Below are 24,089 nucleotides of genomic sequence, written 5' to 3'. Positions count from 1 at the left end.
GGATGAGAGAGAGAAACAGCCTATGGTACCAAAAGAAGGTAGAGATCCTTAGGAGAAAAGGAGAAAGGGAGTTCCAAACCGAAAGAAATTAAGCACAGTGGGGCGAGAGTTAGGGGCACGGAGTAGTTGAAAACTATGTGACAGCTATCAGATATGGAATCAAAACGACACAAGTTCAAATTTTGTTCCCACCAGCTAGCTCAGCAACCTGAGCCAAATTATTTTAAATTCCCCTAAGCCTCAGTTTCTGTACCTACAACAGTACCTACGGTATCAGATTCAGAAGTTCCTAGCCCAGTATAAAAGTCCTCTAAGCAGGACCAGCTACATAATCTCTGGGTCCAGTACAAACTGAAAACATGGGCCTTTGTTCAAAAATAAAGAATTTTAACAGGGCACCTGGGTGGCTCAGTTGGTTAAGCCACCGACTCTTGGTTTCAGCTCAGGTCATGATCTTCACAGTTCGTGAGTTCAAGTCCCGTGTCAGGCTCTGTGCCAGCAGTGTAGATCCTGCTTGGGATCTTCTCTCTCCCTCTCTCTGCCCCTCCCCTGCTCGTGCTCTCTGTCTCTCTCTCTCTCTCTCTCTCAAAATAAATAAACTTAATTTTTTTTTAACATTTATTTATTTTTGAGACAGAGAGAGAGCATGAACGGGGGAGGGGCAGAGAGAGAGGGAGACACAGAATCTGAAACAGGTTCCAGGCTCCGAGCCATCAGCCCAGAGCCCAACGCGGGTCTTGAACTCACGGACCACAAGATCGTGACCTGAGTTGAAGTCGGACGCTTAACTGACTGAGCCACCCAGGCGCCCCAATAAACTTAATTTTAAAAAAAATAAAGAATTTCAAGATGGCAATGGTAAAGCATTAAAGCAAGTACCCGTCACACACACCTCGGGCCAGCCCAACCCTGAGAACTTAGTTGTTGTTGTTGTTTTTTAAGATTTTTTGTTAAATGTTTTATTTATTTTTGTGAGTGCACAAGCAGGGGAGGGGCAGAGAGAGAGTGACGGACAGAAGATCCAAAGTGGGCTCTGCACTGACAGCAGCAAGCTGTATGTGGAGCTTGAACTCACAAACTGCGACATCATGACCTGAGCCGAAGTCTGTGTCACTCAACGAACTGAGCCACTCAGGTGCCCCATTTAGTAGTTTTTATGATGCCAATAGCATTTTCTCTATGTTTGTTAGTGTCCTTCCCCAGGTCTGTTTCCCTATAGAGATCAGATTTAAAAACAAAACAAAAACAAAAACAAAAAACTTTCAAAAATAAAGGACCTAAAAAAACATTTAAAGGGCCTTACCAATTTTAAATTAACTTAAGTTGATAATCGTGTCATGATTATAAAAGGTAATATCCCCATTCTTAGGACATATATACTGAGGTATTTAGGGGCAGACCATGAGGTATGGAACTTATTTTCAAATTATTCATAAAAAATAATTTGTGTGTGTGCGTGTATGTGTGTAGAGAGTGAGTGTACAAGTTTGTAATGATAAAGCAAATGGTGTTAAAGTTAACAGTAAGTAGGGCACCTGGGTGGCTCAGTCGGTTAAGAGTCCAACTTCAGCTCCGGTCATGATATCGTGGTTTGTGAGTTCATGCCCTGCGTCAGGCTCTGTGCTGACAGCTTGGAGCCTGCTTCAGATTCTGTGTCTCCCTCTCTCTCTGGCCCTTGCCCACTCATACTCTGTCTCTGTCTCTCTCTCTCAAAAATAAATATTTTTTTAAAAATTAAAAAACAAGTTATCAGTAAGTAAATCTGGGTAAACACAAATGAAGTTTCTTTGTTGTATTCTTATTCTTGCAACCTCAATTCTTGAGGAGCCAATTACTTCCAAAGAAAAAGCTTCCATAACATAAAGTTCCCACGTGAGCTTGGGGGGAGTGGAGAGGGAGGAAGAGAGCAACAGCAAAGGAGAGGCAAGGCTGTAAGCTCTATACAGACAGGGGCCATTTCAACTTTGTTAACTGCAGAATTCCAGCATAGAACTTAGGTCAACAAACATTTAAGGCAGGAAGCAGAAAGGAAGCAACATCCTGTGCTCAAACTAGCTTGGGGAATAAGGACCCGGGGCAGGGACAGATGGTTGATAGTTATACCAGCACTTGGGAACCAGCAAGCTGCCTCCATTTAGCATGAGACCAAGAATCGTGTGAATATGGGCAAACAGTAGCACACGGTGTGTACCACACCCTGCACCACACTGAACAGGGCCTTAGTCCTTATCACTTGCTAATAGTTCAGGCAAACTCATCTTAGGCCCACCATTTGACCTTCCCAGGCTTCAGGATCCTCACTGACAGAATGTGGGAGATTACGAGTGCATTCACTTACTGGGCATCTCCCACATGCCAGGCCCTAAAGTCACATTCCCTGTTCTCTACAGCTTTCATTCTAGAAGGATCTCACAAACTGGATGCGGATTTTCTCGAGATCCTTGTGGTCTTTTCCAGCCCTGAAAATTCCACACAAAAACTATGGGGCTTTTTACTTAAAAAATAGCACCAATATTATGGTATAACCACTCTCTGAAGTAGTCATCGAAAATGGAAAAAAAAAAAAAATGGGGGCGCCTGGGTGGCTCAGTCAGTTAAGCATCTGACTTTAGTTCAGGTCATGATCTCACAGTTTGTGGGTGCGAGCCCCATGTCGGGCTCTGTGCTGACAGCTTAGAGCCTAGAGCCTGCTTCAGATTGTGTGTCTCCCTCTCTGCCCCTCCCCCACTCATACCCTGTCTCTCAAAAATGAATAAACATTAAAAAAAAAAAAAAAGAAAGAAAATGCATACTCTCCTAAAGGTGAAAATATATTCAAGTGGCCTATGTTTAACTTTTTTAAATTTATTTTTATTTTAGAAAGAGAGAGAGTCAGAGGAAAGAGAGAGAGAGAGAGAGAGAGAGAGAGAGAGAGAGAATCCTAAGCAGGCTCAGAGCAGAGCCTGACATGGGGTTTGATCCCAAGACCCTGGGATCATGACCTGAGCCGAAATCAAGAGTTGGATGCTCAACCAACTGAGCCACCCAGGAGCCCCTATGGTTAACATTTTTTTTTAAAAATCTACATACACATGGGCAGTGAAATGCTTGAGAACATATACAATTAAGCCTTCTACCAATAATCAAGTTGATTTTTAGCTACCAAAATTCTTGTTCCTTAACAAGGTATACATACAAATAGTAAGAATTTCAAAAATTTAATAAAGCTCTGTGGCTAGAAAAAAAAAACATTATAAAAGATAGAAATACTTTTTAAAGCAATAAATTCATCAATGAGAAAAATAACTGTAAAGTGTAGAATAATAATTAGTATTAAAATTAAAACATCCGAAGTGTTTTAATTTTCTGCTTCATTAGTCCTCCTCATTCACAGTCAACTGGCATAAAAATGGTTACAAAGGCTAATTTTGTTAAAGACCTTGGAGAAAAGAGGAAAGAACTGCTCCTTCATGAATACTAAAGATGATAAAATAGGAAACCAATAACATTTTATCACTTTATAGAAATTAATCTAATTTAAAAATAATTTAGTACTATGCTTTATGCAAAACTTGTTATGTATCCAAGAAAAAAAATTATAATATTAGTATCATGGTACCTACAGTTGCCAGATATTAAACATCTGCACGATTTATATAATTTAGGACAAATGGTAAGGGACAAGAGATCAAAAATATAATTAAAGATTCAAAATAAGAGGCATATGAAAATAGTATTTCCCAGATGGATTCTCAGGAACTAAAGTGGGAGCATAGATCTATGAAAGTTGGTCTCAAACACAGGCTGCAAGTTGAGATGCCAAGTATTTGTCCTTCAAAAACCATCCTCATGGACTCTGACGTAATTCACAAAGATCTGGACACTCTATTATTTTTTGGTAGATGCAAAGAGGGACCACTTTAACAAGTTAACTTCTACAACTAAAGGCCATTCTTCTACAGTTTTACAGAGCAGCAGCTTTAAAAGCTTTATCCTTAGAAATGAAAAATGTTCTAAATGTCCTTTGGATTCATGGAGTCAACACTTTACCAGATAGTAAATTACCAGATAGTGAAATCATTACTTGATCCAAATGCTACATGGATTATATTACTCTATTTGTAAAGTTCAGCACCTGGCTCCCCACAGAGAGTTAATAATCATTTATTAGCTACGAAGACAGATACAAAAGTCACTTGGATGCCACCGGGTGGGGAGAGCCCTGTCTCATGGAACCCTGCTGCCCTCAATGAAGGGCCAAACGGGGCCAATGCCCAGAACTTTCTGCCCTGTTGTTGCATCTCTGCAATGAATATCTTCTTAGTCACCTGGCTAATACACAGAGGCTTTGAAATGCTTTCAGGTAAAATTCCTTTTATGTCACAATATTCCAATGCTGTAAAGAGCTAACCATTTCCCATAACCAGAAAGTGAAGAGATTTACAAGAGGTATCCTGCAGAAAATCCACATAGCATTTCATAATACTTAGCTCAGATCATAAAGACCAGTTGAACTGGATTAGCAGAAGGTTGGCATTTAGAATTAACTCTGCCAATAGCTGGTTGGTATGAATATGAACCAGTCACCTTCTTATCTATTAAAAAAAGAGTGGTTTTAGTGAGAGGTTTATAACAGATTACTTTGAAATATGATAAAAACTAAGGACTGTGTTCATAGAAGGATGCACAAATGTATACATATATACATAGCGTGTTTTGAATAATGTTCAATGATTTCACTAATGTCCTGAATCCCAGTCACAGGTTCAGTTGGGAATCCTTCAATCAGATGGCTTCCCAAGTCCTTGCTAGTTCTGATATGCCATGCATCATTGCAGACCAGGGGATTGCTTATATCCTCAGCTATACCTTCCTAGGTTTAGACATAGGAGGTTCATATTTTTAAGTCCATTCTACAAAGAAAATTACCTGGGCATTTATAGCTTCATGTCTCCCACTTGAAAATCTGAGCACTGTGGGGGAACCTGGGTGGCTTAGTCAGTTAAGCGTCTGACTCTTGGTTTCAGCTCAGGTCATGGTCTCATGGTTTGTGAGTTCGATTCCTGCATCGGGCTCTGTGCTGACAGTGTAGAGCCTGCTCGGGATTCTGTCTCCAACTCTCTCTGCCCCCCCCCCCCCCCCCCGCTCTCCCTCCCTCTCTCAAAACAAATAAGCTTTTAAAAATTTTTTTAAAAAGAAAATCTGAGCATTGGGATAGCATTTGGGGTCTCTGTCTTTAACTATATCCCTTACAGACAAGTTTCCACCATCCAAATGTATCATTTGGTGGGAAACAGTTCTTCTCTTCCCCCCTAACTCCCTTCCTCTCCCAATTCTTCCTTGGAGGTAGGAATATGCTCAAGGGCTCACACCTAAGCCCAGTGGATCTCAGAGAAGTGTTTACACTTTACAGTGTATACAAATCACCTGGGTATCATGTTAAAATGCAGATTCCAAATCAGTAGGTACCAGGTGCAACTCAGAGTCTGCATTTCTAACATGTTCCCAAGGACCACTACAGCCGATACCAGTTCTCAGCCCCCGTGCACTGGTTCCCTAAGTGTTCTTCTCAGCTTAAAGGCAACTCACATTGGTGTCTCTGTGGAGTTCTTCAGTAGCCCCTAAAAGATCTAGAAGCCTTTTTAAAACACGCAAACCCACACCCTCAATTGCTTTAAAAGAAACAAGTTTGTGTAACACATCATTGTATCAAAGTAGAGAAACCCCAGGATTTAAGAGTCTGACAAACCTGGGTTTGAACACCATAATCTAACAATGTGGTCTGATAGCAAATTGTTTACTTCTCTGAGTCTCATCTGTAAAACTGTCTTGTTGAAAGACTCGAGAGAGAATGCTGGTAAAGCAACCACCATCACCAATTTGATTCAGAATTAACTCAAATTCCCTGATGGTGCCCCAAGATTATTCAAATGTAGAATCCATGGATTCCTCCTGACTAGGTCTAAATTTAGTTATCTTAACACTAGCCCCAAATTGCTGTGTCCGCCATACAACCCCATGTGCAAAGAAGGAGGTATCAGGCAGCACACAAGTGATCCAAGATTTCTCATTCACACTCTGAAACTTCTAGGAATAACACAGGGGTCCTCAGCATTAGTTTTCTCACACGAAGAGAGATTAGGGGTGAAACAGATGTCTACAAGGGCTGACAAAGTTTGCCATCTACAAAAAAATGTATGTGTTTCTCTAAGTCTCTAGGTACCCCTTTACCAAGGTAGATAGGCAAACAATTCTAATGATATGCAGGATTACATCTGATGTATTCCAAATGATGGCACTGTTCCCTCTAATTCCTGTGTTTCATTTTTATTTCTCTATCAATTCTTAAATTATCCTGCTGTGAACTGGGTAGTAATCATTATGGATTAATCACAACAAAATACTATTTATATGTTCTTTGTTACCTATTCTTCTTAGGAACCTTCCCAAAGTATTTCTGTTCATCATCAGGAGGCCATGGATAACATTGTGAGATCAGTTAACGCTCAAAGGTTCATTTTTGTATCATGTAACAGATATATTGGCTATAAAGACAAATCACGGGACACTAAGAAAACATGATATTAAAAAAGAGTAAGAAGTAAGGGTACCTGGGTGGTTCAGTTGGTTAAGTGTCCAACTTTAGCTCAGGTCATGACCTCATGGTTTGTCAGTTCAAGCCCCGCACTGGGCTCCATGCTAACAGCAAAAACTCCACTTCGGATCCTCTGCCGTCTTCTCTCTGCCCCTTCCCCGCTCATGCTCACGCGCTCTCTCTCTCTCTCCCCCCTCTCTCTCTCCCCTCTCTCTCTCAAAAATAAACGTAAAAAAATATGAAGTCTGTTAGGAAAGAAAATATGAAGGTGAGCATATCACTTGCCCCCCCACCACAACACCTCTGCATAAAAATCAAGATTTTCAAGCATCCCTTTTGTCCGGAATAAAGAAAAATTACATACTGAATTACATCAGTAAACTAATACCTGATTTAGCTTACTAATCATTACCAATCAATGTTTCAGTCAATCAACAACTTTAGTCCTCGGGGTACCTGGGTGGCTCAATACGTTAAGCATCCAACTCCTGGTTTTGGTTCAGGTCATGATTTCACGGTTCATGGGTTCAAGCCCCACATCAGGCTCTGGGCTGACAGTGTGGAACCTGCTTGGGATTCTCTCTTTCTCCCTTTATGTGGGGAAATAGGTTCTACTTACATAAATGGGTAAGAAGAAAATCTTAGGGCAGAAAGACACCACCACAGGATGAATGCACTCGAGGTTAGCTAGCAAGATATTGTAATGGGATCATGAGTAACTTGTTATACCACCTACAAGAAATTACTTCCCAGCTGACACCAATGTACCTTGATCACAAACTCCACTTTCCTCCCAGACCCTTTGCTTCTTACATACGCAAGTTAATGATTACTATCTGATTGTTTTCTCCATGTTCATGTGTGTAAGATCCTATTTTCTTCATGTTCTCCACGTGGGTAATAACTTGTTTTCTCCATGTTCATCACGTGTGTAAGATCGTAAGATCTTGTTTTATTAACATTCACCACAAGGATAATGTCTTGTGAGCGCAACAAAATATGGAGAGGATTTGGGGCTCTTGTCTCCTCCGAGACATTAGCCTCTCTCATATTCAATTCTGCATCCGCTCTCTTGCTGGATAAGAGAGAACTCCAGACTCATAGTCTGTGACACCTTTCTCTCTGCCCCTCCTGCATTTGCATGCACTCTCTCAAAATAAATAAACTTTAAAAAACAAAATACAACTTTAGTCTACTGATTCGCACCCCTCCTAGTGCATCAAACTCACTTAAAGATAAATATATAGAGATATAGAGGTATAGATATATACCTAGATAAAAATGTAGATATAAGGAATCAGTGAATTAAGATATCTGGGTCCCACACCCAAGAGATTATTTTACTGGACTGAACTAGACCCCAAGCATCAATATTTTTTAGATTCTAATGTATAACCAGAGTTGAGAATTGCTACTTAATCTTTGGTTTTTCAATCATTTTAAGAAAGCAGAGACTTAAAACACACTGAGGGGTGACTTAAAACACATACTAAGGGGTGGCTGGCTGGCTTACTTGGTACAGCATGCAACTCTTGATCTCAGGATTTTAAGTTCAAGCCCCACACTGGACGTAGAGCTTGCTTTAAATAAATAAATACATAAATAAATAAATAAAACACATACTAAGATTACTGTTTTCTGTTTCTTTGATCTTTTCTATACTCTCCAACTTCTTTTTACAGTGAGGCTGCATTGCTATCACCAGAAAAATAAAATGGAGAAAAAAAAATTTTAAGGAAACCAGCATCCACAAATCCCAAGCATAAATGACTCTTCTACATTTTCCCTCTTCCTCAATATTCACACTATTTGTGTCCATATCCTTCTTATTAGATGTCCCCTCTTCCCATACTTCTATGATTTAGTACAATACAGGCTATCATAGAAAATAACCATTATCAAATTCATGAATTCTATAGCTCTGTATCTGCCACCTTAAGTCCGGGGTTTTCAATCCACCAGAATCTAATTGGCTGCCCATTGGCATCTCCCGGGGAGTTCTAAAAATTCCCCCACATCCTGGACACACCCCAGACCAATTAGATGAGAATCTCGGAGTGGGACACACAACAGTTTTATATCCCCAGGTGACTCCAACGTGCAGCCAAGGCTGGGAACCAGTGGCTTTAAGAGTTAATTAATACAAGTCTCCACATCTAGCAGTAAGCTCCTGCTAGCTTAAAAGCACAATACCTTGGTGTAATTTCAAAGAATGGTCATTTGTGAATATGCATCGATGTTCAATTTCAGGTTGGCAAGGAATAAAAATAGACACTAAATAATAAATGTGTTCACTGTTCTCCCTTTTAATTGGACATAAGTCACCATCTTTTATAGTTAAATATGAAAAAGTCTAAGAACACTGTCACATATTCTGACCCAGTTATAAAATAGGCAAAACAAAATTGGACAAAAAATGTTTTCACAAACTCTGCATTTATCTTACTCAGGTCAGTGTTATTTCTGAGTGACTTTGCTACTTGGTAGTCAGAATTATACTCTTATATTGCTTGAGATTCTTAGATGAAAGACCTAGGTGCTGACCATTCTTCTTGTTTGTAAATCTGAAATAAAGTACATCTGCTAAAGTTTTAAAGAAATCCTGTTCTGTTTGATTATTCTTCTCATGTACCCCCAGGCCTCCTATCCTCCTCTTTTACAGAGAAAACTGGTGCTTTTGTTTTGGTGCAGGTCTGTTCTATGCTCTCTGGGGTAAGAATTAGCCCACACACAACACTCACTTCTGTGGAATGAACATTTTTCAGACACAAGAAGCAGAGAATTTTAACAGTATGCAAAATACCGCAATTAAACAGGTTTTGCTGATAGTGTTATTTTAATGAGTGAAACCTCCATATTCAGAGTTGAATAAAATAAACACACATATGACCAACATGGAAATTCTGGAGGGTAGTCTTAAATGAATTCAAAAAGTCTAAAATTCTTTTAAAGAAATGGGTTTGTCCTTTTCCACTTCAAGCCATTACACATCTGTAATAATCTCTTCTAAAGCACACTCGGATTCTCAGCAGAAGTGGCCTTTTCCTTCTCAGTCTCAGGAAGGAATGGTTTATGGGTATTGCTTTGTTTTCTAAGGCAAAAGCATGAGTGAAGGAAAGAAGAGGGTCTGCAGCCAGAGAACTGATGCATTCCACAGCACAAAGATTAAAAGCTTAGCTCAGAGTGCAAAAATAATGAAACAGTAGGTGGTTCTTATCTCCCCTGTTGAGTGAACTCACTCCGCAGTATTTTACTGAGCACCTACTATAATATATGCAACGTACTGTACAACGTACCAGAGATAGAAGTCAGAAAAGTCTCTATTCTCCTGGAACTTAGAAGGAATGGGGCGGACAGAAATTAAACTGGTTTTCATGAAACTATTGTATTACCACAGGGATGACACAGTGAGTCAGCAGTGCAGAGCGACAGGAGAGCCTAAAACAGGAGCCTGACCTAGTCTGGGAAGTCAGAAAAGGCTTCTCTGCAGAAAGGACCTTTACTCTGGGATCTGAAGGAGGAGTTGAAAGCTGGACAAGTGAAGGAGTGAGTTTTGTGAGCATGGAATGCAAAAGTCCACACAGCCAGGGCATAATGAAGGAGGGGAAGAGCAAGTTGAGGCTGGCGAGGCCAACTGGTACCAGCGGGACAGGGGAGTTCTGCTGCAGACGTGAGTCTGAGGGCCCAGATGGCATCAGCAGAGTGTCAGCTGAGAGGGTAGACATCTGGGTATGGAGCACCGAAGGGCAGTCTAAACCAGGGTGCACCGTTGGGAGTTGCCGGCATGTGGACGGGAGCTGAAGCTGCGGAAGGGTGAAACCACTCCACACTAAGCCACGAGTCTTAAATATGAGATCTGAATATCCTTTGACACCAAGAGTTTGCACTTGTAATAACCTCAGACATGCTTGCTGAGCAAAATGAGCCCTAAGGTAATACATAAAGTATCAAAGGTCTATTGGGATGACTTTTCATTTACACAATACAAAAGAACAAACTACAATTTTTTATTTATTTTATTATTTTAGAGTGAGCGAGAGAGCGTGGCAGAGGGGCAGAGACAGAGAGACAGAGACAGAGAAAATCTCAAGCAGGCTCCAAGTTCAGCACGGAACCTGATGTGGGGCTTGATCCCACGACCCTGGGAACATGACCTGAGTTGAAATCAAGAGTTGGCCACTCAACTGACTGAGCCACCCAGGTGTCCCCAAACTGCAATTCTTAACCTCTGTTTTCATAGCTGCAAAATAGAAAGGTATTGTGACTACAAATGCAATCACTAATAACTATTACTGTGGTCCAAGAAAAAAAAAAAAAAAACCTGGATCTTTTGTGCAACTAAATTAAATAATTACATTGCCCTGAAACAACCCTGAATCTACTCACGGAAAGACATTTCATCCTCCCATCAATCTCTGTGCATACATTAGGCACAGAGGAGGAAAAGACAATTGGGAAAATGAGAGAGCAGGGGAAAATTAATTATAATTATGGAAATGCAGCTTAAAGAACAAAGGCTTAAATTTGTAACACAGGTCTAAGGGGAAATAATTCTCATGAGCAACCATTTACAATGTGAGAAGTCTGCAAATCTGAAGGAAACGGTGACTGTTTATTAGACATGTTATTTCTTCTTTCTAATTTAGTAATCAGAAGATTGGTACTCCCAAGCATAAAGGAGTAAAACAATCATGGGCCTTTCTGCTTGGTTGGACAGCCAATGACCATGGTTTAAGAGAAGGAACTCGAAGGTCCAACAGGAAAGGCCCGCCACGGATCTCATTTAACTGCAACAGGCTTGTGGCTCCTAGCAGCTGAAGCTAACGCTTCAAAGACTGAACATTGTTACTTCTCACCAACCTAGGCTTCCCAAATATCCAGATCTTCAGTTTGCCACTTTGCACTCGACTCAGATCTTTTCATCCCCTCTGTCATTACAGAATGTGAGTGGCCTCGACATAGAAAGCATGACAAGAAAGAGATCACTGTGGACTCGGTTACCCAGGAAAATCTCCCCATTAGATTCCCAAATGGGGAAAAGAGGCTGAGACATCTCAGCGTGGATTTTTGTAAATCTAGATCACTGCTTGGTTCTGATCAATCCAGCTACATAAACTTGAGCAAACCAAGCACAATGAAAACCACCAGTACCTTTGGGGAAATGAAGTCACCCTAATTCGAGCTGGTGTGGACAAGAAATCAGAGTGGCTCTGGAGGGGTCAGAGGAAACTGTCAGGGGTTAGGGGGATAGGATTCCACCCAATCAAAGTCACATTACCTGATCCCCTATTATGTGTACAGCCTAGAGCCTGAAGGGCAGGACAGCACTCTGAGGAGTGAAATCAGAGGAAGCACCCCTCACTGCCAGAGACAAGAAGGGGAAGAGCCAGCAAAGAATGATTCAGAGGTTTCTTCAGGCTTGTGGGACTCACCCCTATAACAGTGTGAGAAGAGACAAAACAGACAACAGGCAGTAAGGCTGGGAAGAGCAGACAGCGGCTGTATACCCCTTCCCATCCTCCAAAGCCCACAGCAGTCTGCACACAACTCCTCATGAAGAAACATGGAGATAAGAGACAAGTAGGGCCGGACAGTTGCCCAAGTGTCCTCAGGGGAAGGGAAGCCATGCCTCAGCCAGAAGCAATTAGGAACAGAGAATGAGGGGGGCTGGAGGGAGACAGCAGGCCCTCTCTGAAGAGTCCCTGGTGAGGGGCCAAGTGAAATTAAACATCCACGGAAGATGGACCCAGAGCAGGTCTTGATCACCTCGCCACCATGGACATACTAACAGGTGCCCAGGTGTGGGCTTGAAGAACTTTGCTTCCCCATCTCTCTTCCTTGTACCAAAACCTGAGGAGGAAAGTCCAAATTCCTCTTCAAGGGGAAGAAGTACAGCAGAGCCACATGAACCTCCACCATCAGCCCCCAACAGGCAGCTCAAGCCTGTGCTGGGGGTCAGGGAGGAGATGGGGCTTAAAGGAGTTTGAGATTAATGTTTTAAATTAGATCAGACCCTCAGTAATCAAAAAATAGCGAAGAAAGTAATAGAACCTGCCCAAGATGTTGCAAAGAGTACTTTTAAAAACATTAATTGGGGAAAGATTAAATAATTTCTTGTAAATGCTACACTAACTTTAGAATACTCAATAAACCAGCTACAGATGAAATGCCCATCGTGGAGGAAGATAAAAAAAGAAATTAACTTGCAATTTTAAAATATAAAATAAATAGCATTTCATTGAGGCTTTCATTGAGAATTTTTTATAAGTCTAGGAAATAAAGAAACATCATGTTTCCAAAAAGCTATAGAGTAAGTCTGTTTCATACCAGCTCATATTAAAGGTTATTTCTTTTGTGTTATAACTAATATATAAGTATCCACTTTTGTAAGGCTGGCTGTAATCTGTCTCAGACCACAGAAGGAGGAAAGTGCATAAATCAATTTGGTCAGTTAATTCACAGCAAATTCTCCAATTAACCTCTGTTTGAAAGTGGGATGAGGAGAGGTTAAAAATAAAATAAAACAAAAATTTTTAAGTTTATTTATTTTTGAGAGAGACAGAGACGACATGAGTGGGGGAGGGGCAAAGAGAGAGGGAGAGAGAGAATCCCAAGCAAGCTCTCGCTCTCAGCACAGAGCCCAATGCAGGGCTCATGAGATCATGACCTGAGCCAAAACTAGTCAGACGCTTAACCGACTGAGCCACCCAGGTGCCCCAAAAATAAAATACTTTTTTTTAAAAAACCAAGCACTAGGGCGCCTGGGTGGCTCAGTTGGTTAAGCATCTGACTTCGGCTCAGGTCATCATCTCGCAGTTCATGGGTTCAAGCCCCGCGTTGGGCTCTGTGCTGACAGCCCAGAGCCTGGAGCCTGCTTTGGATTCTGTGTCTCCCTCTCTCCCTGCCCCTCCCCCACTTGCAGTCTGCCTCTCTCTCAAAAATAATCTTTTTAAACCAAAAAAAATCTTTTTAAACCAAGCACTTAGACATTTAGAAGTCATTTGTCCTAAATCACAGCATTTTGCTGGCATGGAAAGTCTATCCCACAGGGAACAACTCACCCAAAGTGACCCAGCTGGAGGGCTGGCCCTACAGGGTGCCATGACCCTATACAAGGCCCCTACAAGACAGGCCATGCCTGCCTTTGCCTAAGCCTTCACTGCCTCTGGCATATTTGCAAGGTGCACCAGAACATCATACACCTGAAAGAATGCTTCATTTGATGCTTTCTGCCATAATGGCAGATCCTTTGGGGACAGGGGGTGAGGGAGGGGAAGGGGAGACTTGAGGAGAGGGCTAAAGAGGATCTACTTCCAGAATTACTTCTATTGCAATTTATAAAATTTAGAACTCAATACATTTTCTCCCATTTGGCCAACCTTCGTTTATTCCCACCCTTTCTCTCAACTTGTGTTTGATATTTTTTGCATGCAGTGTAAATCTCCAAGAGACAATACTTCTTTTTTTAAGTAATCTCTGTGCCCAACGTGGGACTCAAACTCATGACCCCAAGATCAAGAGTCACATGCTTGGGGCGCCTGGGTGGCTCAGTCGGTTAAGCAGCCGACTTCAGCTCAGGTCATGATCTCGCGGTCCGTGAGTTCGAGCCCCGCGTCGGGCTCTGTGCTGACAGCTCAGAGCCTGGAGCCTGTTTCAGATTCTGTGTCTCCCTCTCTCTGACCCTCCCCTGTTCATGCTCTGTCTCTCTCTGTCTCAAAAATAAATAAATGTTTAAAAAAAAAAAAAAGAGTCACATGCTCTACCAACGGAGCCATCCAGGTGCCTCCAAGAGATAATACTTTCGATTTTAATGATGCTCACAAAATCTTGACTGTCACTGCATTAATAGTAATTCTATGTGCACTGGTATTTTCTGGACCTAGAACATGTTTATACAATCCTTGGATGGAAAAGCTAGGCTTTAGCTCAGTAATGACACTAATATAAAATCTAGTGATGTCCCCACCTCCCTAAAGCAGGCAGGCTGCTGAAGTCATAACTTGTTAATAAAATGGGCTAATTAATGAGAACCCTAATTCACTTCTGCATAATTTCATTCTCCTTTTATATACAGCAGGTAGGATCTGGCATTCTTCCTTCTTTTTCCAGAAAAGATGGAATGCCAGTGTAGGGGGAGGGAACTTCTCCACTCTTCTTTTTTTAATATAATGATGTCTGTCCTGAAAGCTTGCTTATCTGTCCTAAGTAGTGGTCTCTCCATGGTTAGGAGGAACTCATGAGCCCAGCACATGCACACACACACATGCACACACATCCGTTCTCCCTGAAGGGAAATGTAAGTTTCTGCCAGTACAAAGCTAACTACAGAGTTAGCAGTCAAAAGAGATTCTTACCGCCTCTTAATCAGGATCTTGCCAGACTTTCCTTCCCACATCCTGGCCTATAGGATGCTCTCATTCACCATACACACTTTCTGATGCCTGACTACACAGAGACCTCAAGCATTACTGCTAGAGGGAACTTTGGAATCTGGCAAAACCCTCATTTTAGAAAGAGAGAGAAACTGAGGATCCCCTAGGTGACAAACACAACACAAGTTGGTAGTGAAACTGGAAACAGAGCTAATCTCCAGGATCCCATCCCAGCTTACTTTCTTTCATAAACTGGTAGTTAAGTTTCTAAACTTACTGAGTAGGCCTCTGGCCAGGAAGGGAGGTTAGATAAACATTAAATTAATGATAAAATTAATAATAGATAAAATTAATTCATTAAATTAATTAAATTAATTAGTTGTATTAGAAGGTTTCTTGAGGCAAAGTAAAAGTACATAGAGAGCAATTTTTGAAAAGACAAATTCCACATTTAATAAGAGAACTATTCTTCACTTTATCTAGGTAGGAAGACGACTCATAATTCGGTTTAAAACCTTCCTACTCTAGGGGCACCCGGGTGGCTCAGTGGGTTGAGCGTCCAACTTCGGTTCAGGTCATGATCTCACAGTTCGCGAGTTTGAGCCCCACATCAGGCTCTGTGCTGACAGCTCAGAGCCTGGAGCCTGTTTTGGATTCTGTGTCTCCCTCTCTCTGCTCCTCCCCCGCTCATTCTCTCTCTCTCTCTCTCTCTCTCTCTCAGAAATAAAGAAACTTAAAAAAAAAACAACCTTTCTACTCTAGATTTGTGATGATCATTCAGAAACATTTATAAAACATGATAGCAACAGAAATAAACTTCATTCATTATAAGTTGGGGTGATAACATAACTAAAATGAAAGCAATTAATAATTCTTTCCAACATCACAATTATAATTAGCAGTTCATGAAAACAAAAGTTAAGTCACCTCTAAATTTATTCTATTAAGGAACTCAAATGTGTGGGAAAAAACTTATGTGCATAAAAATTATATATATTAATTGCAAATACACTGATTATTGGTTTAAGAATCTGTCCCAGGTCAGGAAAAAAAAAAAAAAAAAGCTATAATTCGTTGCAACCAAGAGAAACAGCTGAGAGTGTAATTTTCAAATAAGAATAATTAATGAAACTAGAACCTATTAAAATCAGATTCATACAGGGATGCCTGGGCAGCTCCATCAGTTGAGCATCTGACTTCGGCTCAGGTCATGATCTGGCGGCTGGTGAGTTGGAGCCCCACATCGGGCTCTGTGCTGACAGCTCAGAGCCTGGAGCCTGCTTTGGATTCTGTGTCCCTCTCTCAGTCTGCTCACCCCCCCACCCCCCACTCATGCTGTGTCTCTCTCAAGAATTAAAAATTTTTTTTAATTTTTTAAATTAAAATTTTTTTAGGGGCGCCTGGGTGGCTCAGTCAGTTAGGCGTCCGACTTCGGCTCAGGTCGTGATCTCGTGGTCCGTGAGTTCGAGCCCCGCGTCGGGCTCTGTGCTGACAGCTCGGAGCCTGGAGCCTGTTTCAGATTCTGTGTCTCCCTCTCTCTGACCCTTCCCCGTTCATGCTCTGTCTCTCTCTGTCTCAAAAATAAATAAACGTTAAAAAATTTTTAAAATTTTAATTTTTTAAATTAAAAATTTTTTAATTTTTTTAATTAAATTTTTTTTAATTTTTTAAATTAGAAAGAAATAAGATTCATATTACACAAATCATTCTTTGCCAAGTTTTGTTTTGTTTTTTTTTCTATTTCAAACATCAGGTGCATAGAAGCCAAGTACAGAAAAACCTCAGCTACTGGGGCATCTTTAATAGGTATACAAACCCTTTAGATTCAATAGATTCCCTAGAAATCTGGGCAAAGGACAGATGAGTGAGAAATACAAAAACAGCTTTTTATAATTCCTATCAGGACCCCTCTCATCACTGAACATAGAATTATGTCAGTTCAACCAGGTCATTTTTGTCAGCCAATATACACCATTTCCTAACTTTTCCAGATATTCATTCCTACCATCAGGATTGTTGCAGAGAAAAGAGAAGATAAAACACTGGACAGAAACAGACTATTAACAGTGTTTCTCTTTGGGCTGTGGGATTGTAGGTAACCCTCCAAATTGTTTCCAATGAGAACATACTACCTCCATACTCAGAAAATGAGACTATGAATATGCTTTATGAACTGTGAAGCAGTATACGAATGTTACATTTTTTATTTTTACTTTTGTTGAGCATTGTAGCTCATATAGTTCTCATTCTAATGTAGCTCTTTTCTCCTGACCACCATGTAAATCTGTATGTAAAGTGTCTGGCCAGCACAATTTGCACAGCCAAGTCTATACAGTCTAGAAGTCGAGTATCTTGCAGAGGAAGTGGTTCTTTTCTGTTTATAATGGAAGAGATTTTGTTTCCTTTTGTTTTGAATGATTTGGTTACATGAGGAGAACTATCAACATAGACCATGTGAAGCCAAGCTATTAAGCAAAAAGCATCCAACTACTCATCCCATATTCCAGAAGCCCCTTCCAAAAGAAATCTGGTATTTCTGACTCAACATGTCCTGCCATCTCTCTTCTCTCAGAGATGTTCTGAAATCCTCTACAAAGATACTATCATTAGTGGTCCCTTGCCTTAAAATATACAAAAACTCCTCACAACTCTCCATTACGTTAAAGAAGTTCATGTCTTAACAGATATTCATGTTCACAGAGGTAAAGAGGAAGAGTAGAGGCATGATTCTTTCCTGATAAATATCCTTACGCAGAGAAATCCAAAATGATACTTTACACTATCAGAAACACTTAAAGCTACTGCTTTATTATAAATGAACAGAATCGTAATTCTAACTGGCCTTAATCTTTTTAATCTTGGGTAGATCTAAGATCCCTAAATCCTTTCAAAAGAGGAATTCTTAAATGTAAGGAACCAATTCTTATTTTAAGTATTCTACTGCCCCCTTGTGTATCTCATGTTTAGTGGGAAAGGTAGCTCACAAAATACAGCAATTTTTTTTTTATTCTCAGAAATACTTCAGTAGAATCCCAGATATTAGAACTAGAAAGAAACTGAAAATCAAGACCAGCATGTTCATTTCACAGGGGACAGAAGGGAGATCTTGAAGGATTATATCATTTGCCCCAGATCATCAAAATGCTAGTTAATAGCAGAGCAGATACTGCTGAATGGAACTTAAGCCTCTGAGTGCTCATTTCTCTACTGAAATGGAGACTGCAGCCTGGAAGAAAAGAAATAATGGTGTTTTGGAGTTAGAAAGATCAGAGTTTGAAAGATCACCACTTCACAATTTTCCCCAAGCCTGTTTCCTAGTTATAAAATGGGATGAATAATAATTATTACAAAGTTGTCCGAAGAATTAAGTATGACCATGTTCATCAAGCCCTCAGTAAGTATCTGCAATACTGTAATACATGAAGTGGTAATACAACTATAAAAATACATAGAAAATTGTTTTAAATTGTTATAGCCTTTGAGATCTCTGGACAAAAGCATTCTAAAATACTGTCTGGCGGCATTTAACTCTAAACTTTGTCTGATCGGGCACAAAATAAAACTTGAAAAAATAAAGCTAGTTCTTCTAACTCCTGTGGTGCTTCAGTTATCATATTTATTCTTTTTTTTTTTTTTTTTACCTGTAAGAAAATTGTGACAGAAAATACCCCACAGCAAATGCTGAAGCAGTGAACGGAACCCTTAGATGAAGGTCACAGAAAAACAAAGCAGAACTCAGTGTCCCGGTCACTGTATAAGGTCACAGCTCCCCTGTCTCCTTTGCTAAGGGCCCCACATTCACCACTGCAAGGCCAGGAGTGCTGGTCTGGAAAGGTAGAGGCAGGAATTTTACTTCTGACCTTGCTAATAATTAACTAGATCAACTTGGGCCAGTCATTTCATCTCTTTCTTGACATGTAAGATAAAGTACTACTTACCTCATATAGTCCTATAGTAAGGTAGCATAATAAATGTGAAACAAGCATTGTAACCTCCGAAGTACTTTAATAACCTCTGAAGTAAGTAAGCTAAGTTTATCTTAAACTGAAAGCAATAAAAAAGCATAAGTCTGTCATCGAGTAGGGGAAGAAAAACTAAACTTGGTAAGTTGAAGGCAGCCTAGATTTAGATTACAGGATGTTATACAAACAGCATTCTGATCCCTGGGAAATTTCTCTCTACCCTCTACGATGCCCCTGGCTTTTGATGAAGATTACTCCCAAAATACTGGCCACATGGAAATCTTTGACTCTTAAATAAATTTCCCTCAAGGGTATCCTGATAGCAGGATTGACAGAGCTTATCCCTGACTATATATCACAAAACAAACGCACCAGCAGGGTAAAGGCAATTCATCTTAGTTTGCCAGGAAAATGACTAATATTGATTACTCTCTGACTTGTGGCTGCAGTAATCCTGATCCTGATAAGCAAGTGCTGTGAATGGCTCTGTTCTATTTTTATAGGTGGCCTGAGAGTGTGACACACACCACGCTGGTAAGGAGCACGGACTGGTGATCCACATATATTAACTGAACACTTACTATGTGTCTAGCCTCCCAGAATTTCAAACATCAGAAAGAGGTATTACTGGAGTTGGCAGCATAAAAGAGGAAAGGCACTGATATAAACTAATTTGTAAAGAAAAAAGTGATAACAGCATTATGGTTATTGAGATGGGCACATTGCCTACACCTGTAGGGAGTAAGTCCACTGGAGCTTCTCAGGCAAATCATCCCTCAACAAGTTAACTCAAGCTCTTGATTCAACCCAATAATGACGCCATATTTGCATCCAGAGTGCTGGAATAAAAGTGCTGTCGGAAACAAAATAAAAGATCCAACTCCATAAACATAAAAGGCAGCTCACCGTGAAACACACTGTTGTCCACCAGAAAATGCCTGCGGTACTGCACACAGTTTCTTTTCTCCAAGTTCCAGTAGCTCATTGTCAGAAGATTTCTGGCACAGCATCAAAACCAAATTGCTGTCAAGGGACACAGAATGAGACAAAAATGAAGAAAATGGCAGCCACACGCTCACCCCGGTAACACAATGCATCAGTTACCCAGCATTATGAGGCAACACATGCAGCACACAACTTCTCCACACATGGAAGCAGGGTCCCGTACGTCCTGAGAAATTTCCCACAAGCCTTCCCAGAGGGTAGAACATCATTTAACGCATGAAAACGGTAGCTTTTTCAAATAGCACTTTTCAGGGTGCAAAGTTATTGCTGTCTCAAGGGAAAATAAATCTACCATTCGGGAATAAGTTTCAGGACTAGTTTATGGGCTCTAGGCCTTGCCCATATTTGACCAGGACTCGACCCAGCCAATGCTGGTAACTTCTCAGGAAATTTCATCTGCAGGAGGGAGGTGAGTAACAGGAGGGTGACTGTCATTACCAGTTGGTGAATTTTGTGTCAGTACCACTCTGGTAGACTATGCAATCAATCCACAGAAATCTTAGAAATTAACAGTGTCCATGGAGCAATGGATAAGCTAAACACAGTAACAAAACCTGCCTCCTTTTGGATTCACTGGTGGTGCATTCAGTACCATTAAGGTCTGGATCAACCCACACTGAACTTATTGGTGTAAGTAGAGCTGGGCACAGGCCTCAAGCAGGGTGAACAAGCAGTGTTGCCTGCCCCCACGTGAGGCTTTCCCCTCCACAGAGAAACACAATGCTAACTGGAGCAAGGGCTTGAAAAGCAGAGATTTGAGCTGATGAATTAAACTCCTCCGAAAGCTGATGTGCATAACCCTGAACAAGGCCCCCTTTGTTCACAGGATTTGGCTAAAGCAACTTTCCAGAATTCCAGCTTCTTTTCTGGTCACGGAATAAGGCCAGGCAACACCAAGCAGTGCTGGCATGAAGGAAAACCCACAGGTGGGAAACAATTTGTTATCTGTCCTAGTAGAACAATCTAGAGTTTTGTAAAGATACTCCAGGATGAAGTCAGCCACCCAGTGAAAAAAATAAATCATCAGAGCTTTGTCTATTCATCAATGGAACAACTGGTGAAAGTCCCTAAAACTTCTCCTTGGCTCAAAGGCCCATTCTTAACCCTCTCTAATAGCAATCTTATCTGACTCCTACCTATCCTTTCTTCTGGCTCCATGCCTCAACGCCTACTTCCTGCCTTATCCCCACCTGGCTAAGTCTGGCTGCGTGCCGCCCCTACTCCCTCAGGCTGAAGATGAGTCCCACCACTCCAAGCTAAAACCACCTGTGGATCCCATTGTAAAACATGACAGAAAACAACTGATTATTGGAGACAATGTCCTCCTCCAATCCAAGTGAATACTACAAAGAGCTCTCCTCTTAAAAACTATTTTTAGGGGTGCCTGGGTAGCACAGTTGGTTAACCGTCTGACTTCTGATCACAGCTCAGGTCACGATCTCATGATTTGTGTGAGAGCTCACATCGGGCTCTGTGCTGATAGTGTGGAGCCTGCTTGGGATTCTCTCTCGCTCTCTCTCTTTGCCCCTCCTCCACTCACATGCTCACTCTCTCAAAATAAGCATTAAATAAATACTTTAGTTATATAAATGATGTGTTTGTATGCATTTATTAATTTTTTTAATGTCAACACAAATTCATCAAAAATTTTTCAAAATTTAAAAAACCCCGCTTCCCTCATTCCACATCCCTCTCTTGGAATAAACACCTTTGTTTGGTGTGTATCATTCCAGTTCTTTTCCTATGTATTTACATATGTATGTATATATACAATACATACATGAAATTTTACTTAAATTTATTTATTTATTTTGAGAGAGAGAGCACAAACAGGGGAGGGACAAAGAGAGAGGGGGAGAGACAGGATCCTAAGCAAACTCTGCACCATCAGCACAGAGCCTGATGCAGGGCTCGAACCCATGAACTGTGAGATCATGACCTGAGCCTAAATCAAGAGTCAGATGCTTAACCAACTAAGCCACCCAGGTGCCCCCAAAGACATTTATATTTTAATAATACCACTTTGAAAGAACTGGAAATAACTTTTGGGATTATCAGTAGTACCCATTTTCTTAAAAAAATGTATTGTTTACTCATATTAGAAATATTTTGAGGTACATGGAATTAAAGAGAACCCTGTCTGTATTGATGCTCATTTTTCCTTACTCACTTGATTTTGTGGTTTCCTGTGTCATTCTGTTGCCCTATTCGTTCTCAATCCAAGGAAGTTTAGAGGCATCTGAAGGTGAAAGAACAATGTGCATTTGTATATAGTTAGCAAAACACATGCACATACCTGACTCTCACTTGGCGTCCTCTTAACCAGATGAAAGAAGGAAAGAAGAGGGTGTTAGCATAAGTGATTCACCCATGCTGCTAGGAAAAGGTGGCGGTGGGATTTGAAATCATATCTTCAGATTCCAAACCCAAGATTCTAGCCATGACAGGCTATAAAGAACTAGACTGTTACGGAATGCAGTGGTTTTGATTTTTTTTATTTTTTTAAATTAATTTTTTGGTGGTTTTTAAATATGTCCTATAAATTCTTGTACATTTCTCCCTCTCTTCAAATGGTAGAATCTAATTCGCCTTCCTTTGAATATGGCCTGCATTCAGTGATTCATTTCTAGCAAACTCAGCTGTAATTGATGCTGTGTAATTGGTTCCAAAACTACATCATAAAAAGGATACAGCTTCTGCCTTGGCTCTCAGAATGTTCACCCTGAGAACCAAGGCACCATGTTGTAAGGAAGCCCAGATATGAGTGTTCCAACTGACAGCACCAGCTAGGCCCTCAGCCAACAGCCAACATCAATGAATCTATTGACCATTCTAACCCCTTCAAGTATTCTAGATGAAGCCCCAGAGACAGAGGTACAGAGACAAGCCATCTCCTCTGTACCCCATCTATATTTCTGACCCACAATAACAATGAAAGCTAATAATTATTGTTGCCTTAAGACACTAAGATTTGGGTAATTTATCATACAGCAATATATAATGAATATAGGTAACATCCTCAGATACATTTAGTGAGGACTGAGACCTTCAACCCTTTGAGGACAGAAATACAAATTCCCACAGATGTATGTAATAGAGATATTTGATCACCAGTCCTCTACGGACCCATCTTTCCAACTTGATCTTTTTACTCACACTATAATCACTGCCCTTTTCTTTAAGGGCTGGTTAAAAAAAACACTGCTTTCCTGAAATACCCCCAGGATCTCCCCCTCCAATTTACCTGAAACTCTCTCAGACACTGAACTGCCATAATCCTAGCTACCAGTTGTTGAGTACCTACTACGTACCAAAAAAAAATTTTTTTTTTAATTTTCAAGTTAGCTAACATATAGTATAGTCTTGGCTTCAGGAGTAGATTCCAGTGATTCATCACTTACATATAACACCCAGTGTTCATCCCAACAAGTGCCCTCCTCAATGCCCATCACCCATTTTACCCACCCCCATCAACCCTCAGTTTGTTCTCTGTATTTAAGAGTCTCTTATGGTTTGCCTCCTTCTCTGTTTTTATCTTATTTTTCTGTCACTTCCCTCCCCTTCCCCTATTGTTGTCTGTTCAGTTTCTCAAATTCCACATATGAGTGAAATCATGATATCTGTCTTTTTCTGACTGGCTTAATTTAGCATAATACCCTCCAGTTCATTCCATGTTGTTGCAGATGGCAAGATTTCATTCCTTTTCATCACCGAGTAGTATTCCACTGTATATATCTACCACATCTTCTTTATCCATTCATCAGTTGATGGACATTTGGGCTCTTTCCATAATTTGGCTATTGTTGATAGCTCTGCTATAAACATTGGGGTGCATGTGTCCCTTCGAATCAGCACTGCTGTATCCTTTGGATAACTTCCTAGTAGTGCAATTACTGGGCTGTAGGGTAATGCTGCTTTTAATTTTTTGAGGAAACTCCACACTGTTTTCCAGAGTGGCTGCACCACTTACTAAGTACCAGTTATTGAGTACCTTATCACAGTTCCTGTGATAAGGCTTTATTTACATCATAGGGTCTCAACCTTGACTACACATTAGAATCAATCTCTTGGGAAACCTTAGAATCCCAGATCCCAGGCCACACCCTAGACCAATTATATCAGAATCTCTAGGGGTGGGACTTAGGTATCACTCCACAGGTGATTTCAAAGTGCATC

General features: G+C 40.7%; 1 protein-coding gene across 1 annotated transcript in view; it reads right to left on the bottom strand.

Annotated features, from left to right (window-relative positions):
• The window catches only part of PLCH1 (phospholipase C eta 1), a 219,506-nt gene that overhangs the window by 167,778 nt on the left and 27,639 nt on the right, over positions 1 to 24,089 (bottom strand). Inside the window, exon 3 of the mRNA XM_049628668.1 lies at positions 19,815 to 19,931. Coding sequence (XP_049484625.1) covers positions 19,815 to 19,893 — 79 coding nt within the window. The 5' untranslated portion in view covers positions 19,894 to 19,931. The remainder of the gene's footprint in view (positions 1 to 19,814; positions 19,932 to 24,089) is intronic.

The sequence above is a fragment of the Panthera uncia genome, chromosome C2 (genome assembly GCF_023721935.1).
Source record: "Panthera uncia isolate 11264 chromosome C2, Puncia_PCG_1.0, whole genome shotgun sequence".
Lineage (NCBI taxonomy): Eukaryota > Metazoa > Chordata > Mammalia > Carnivora > Felidae > Panthera > Panthera uncia.
This window is presented reverse-complemented; position numbering and strand designations above follow the sequence as displayed.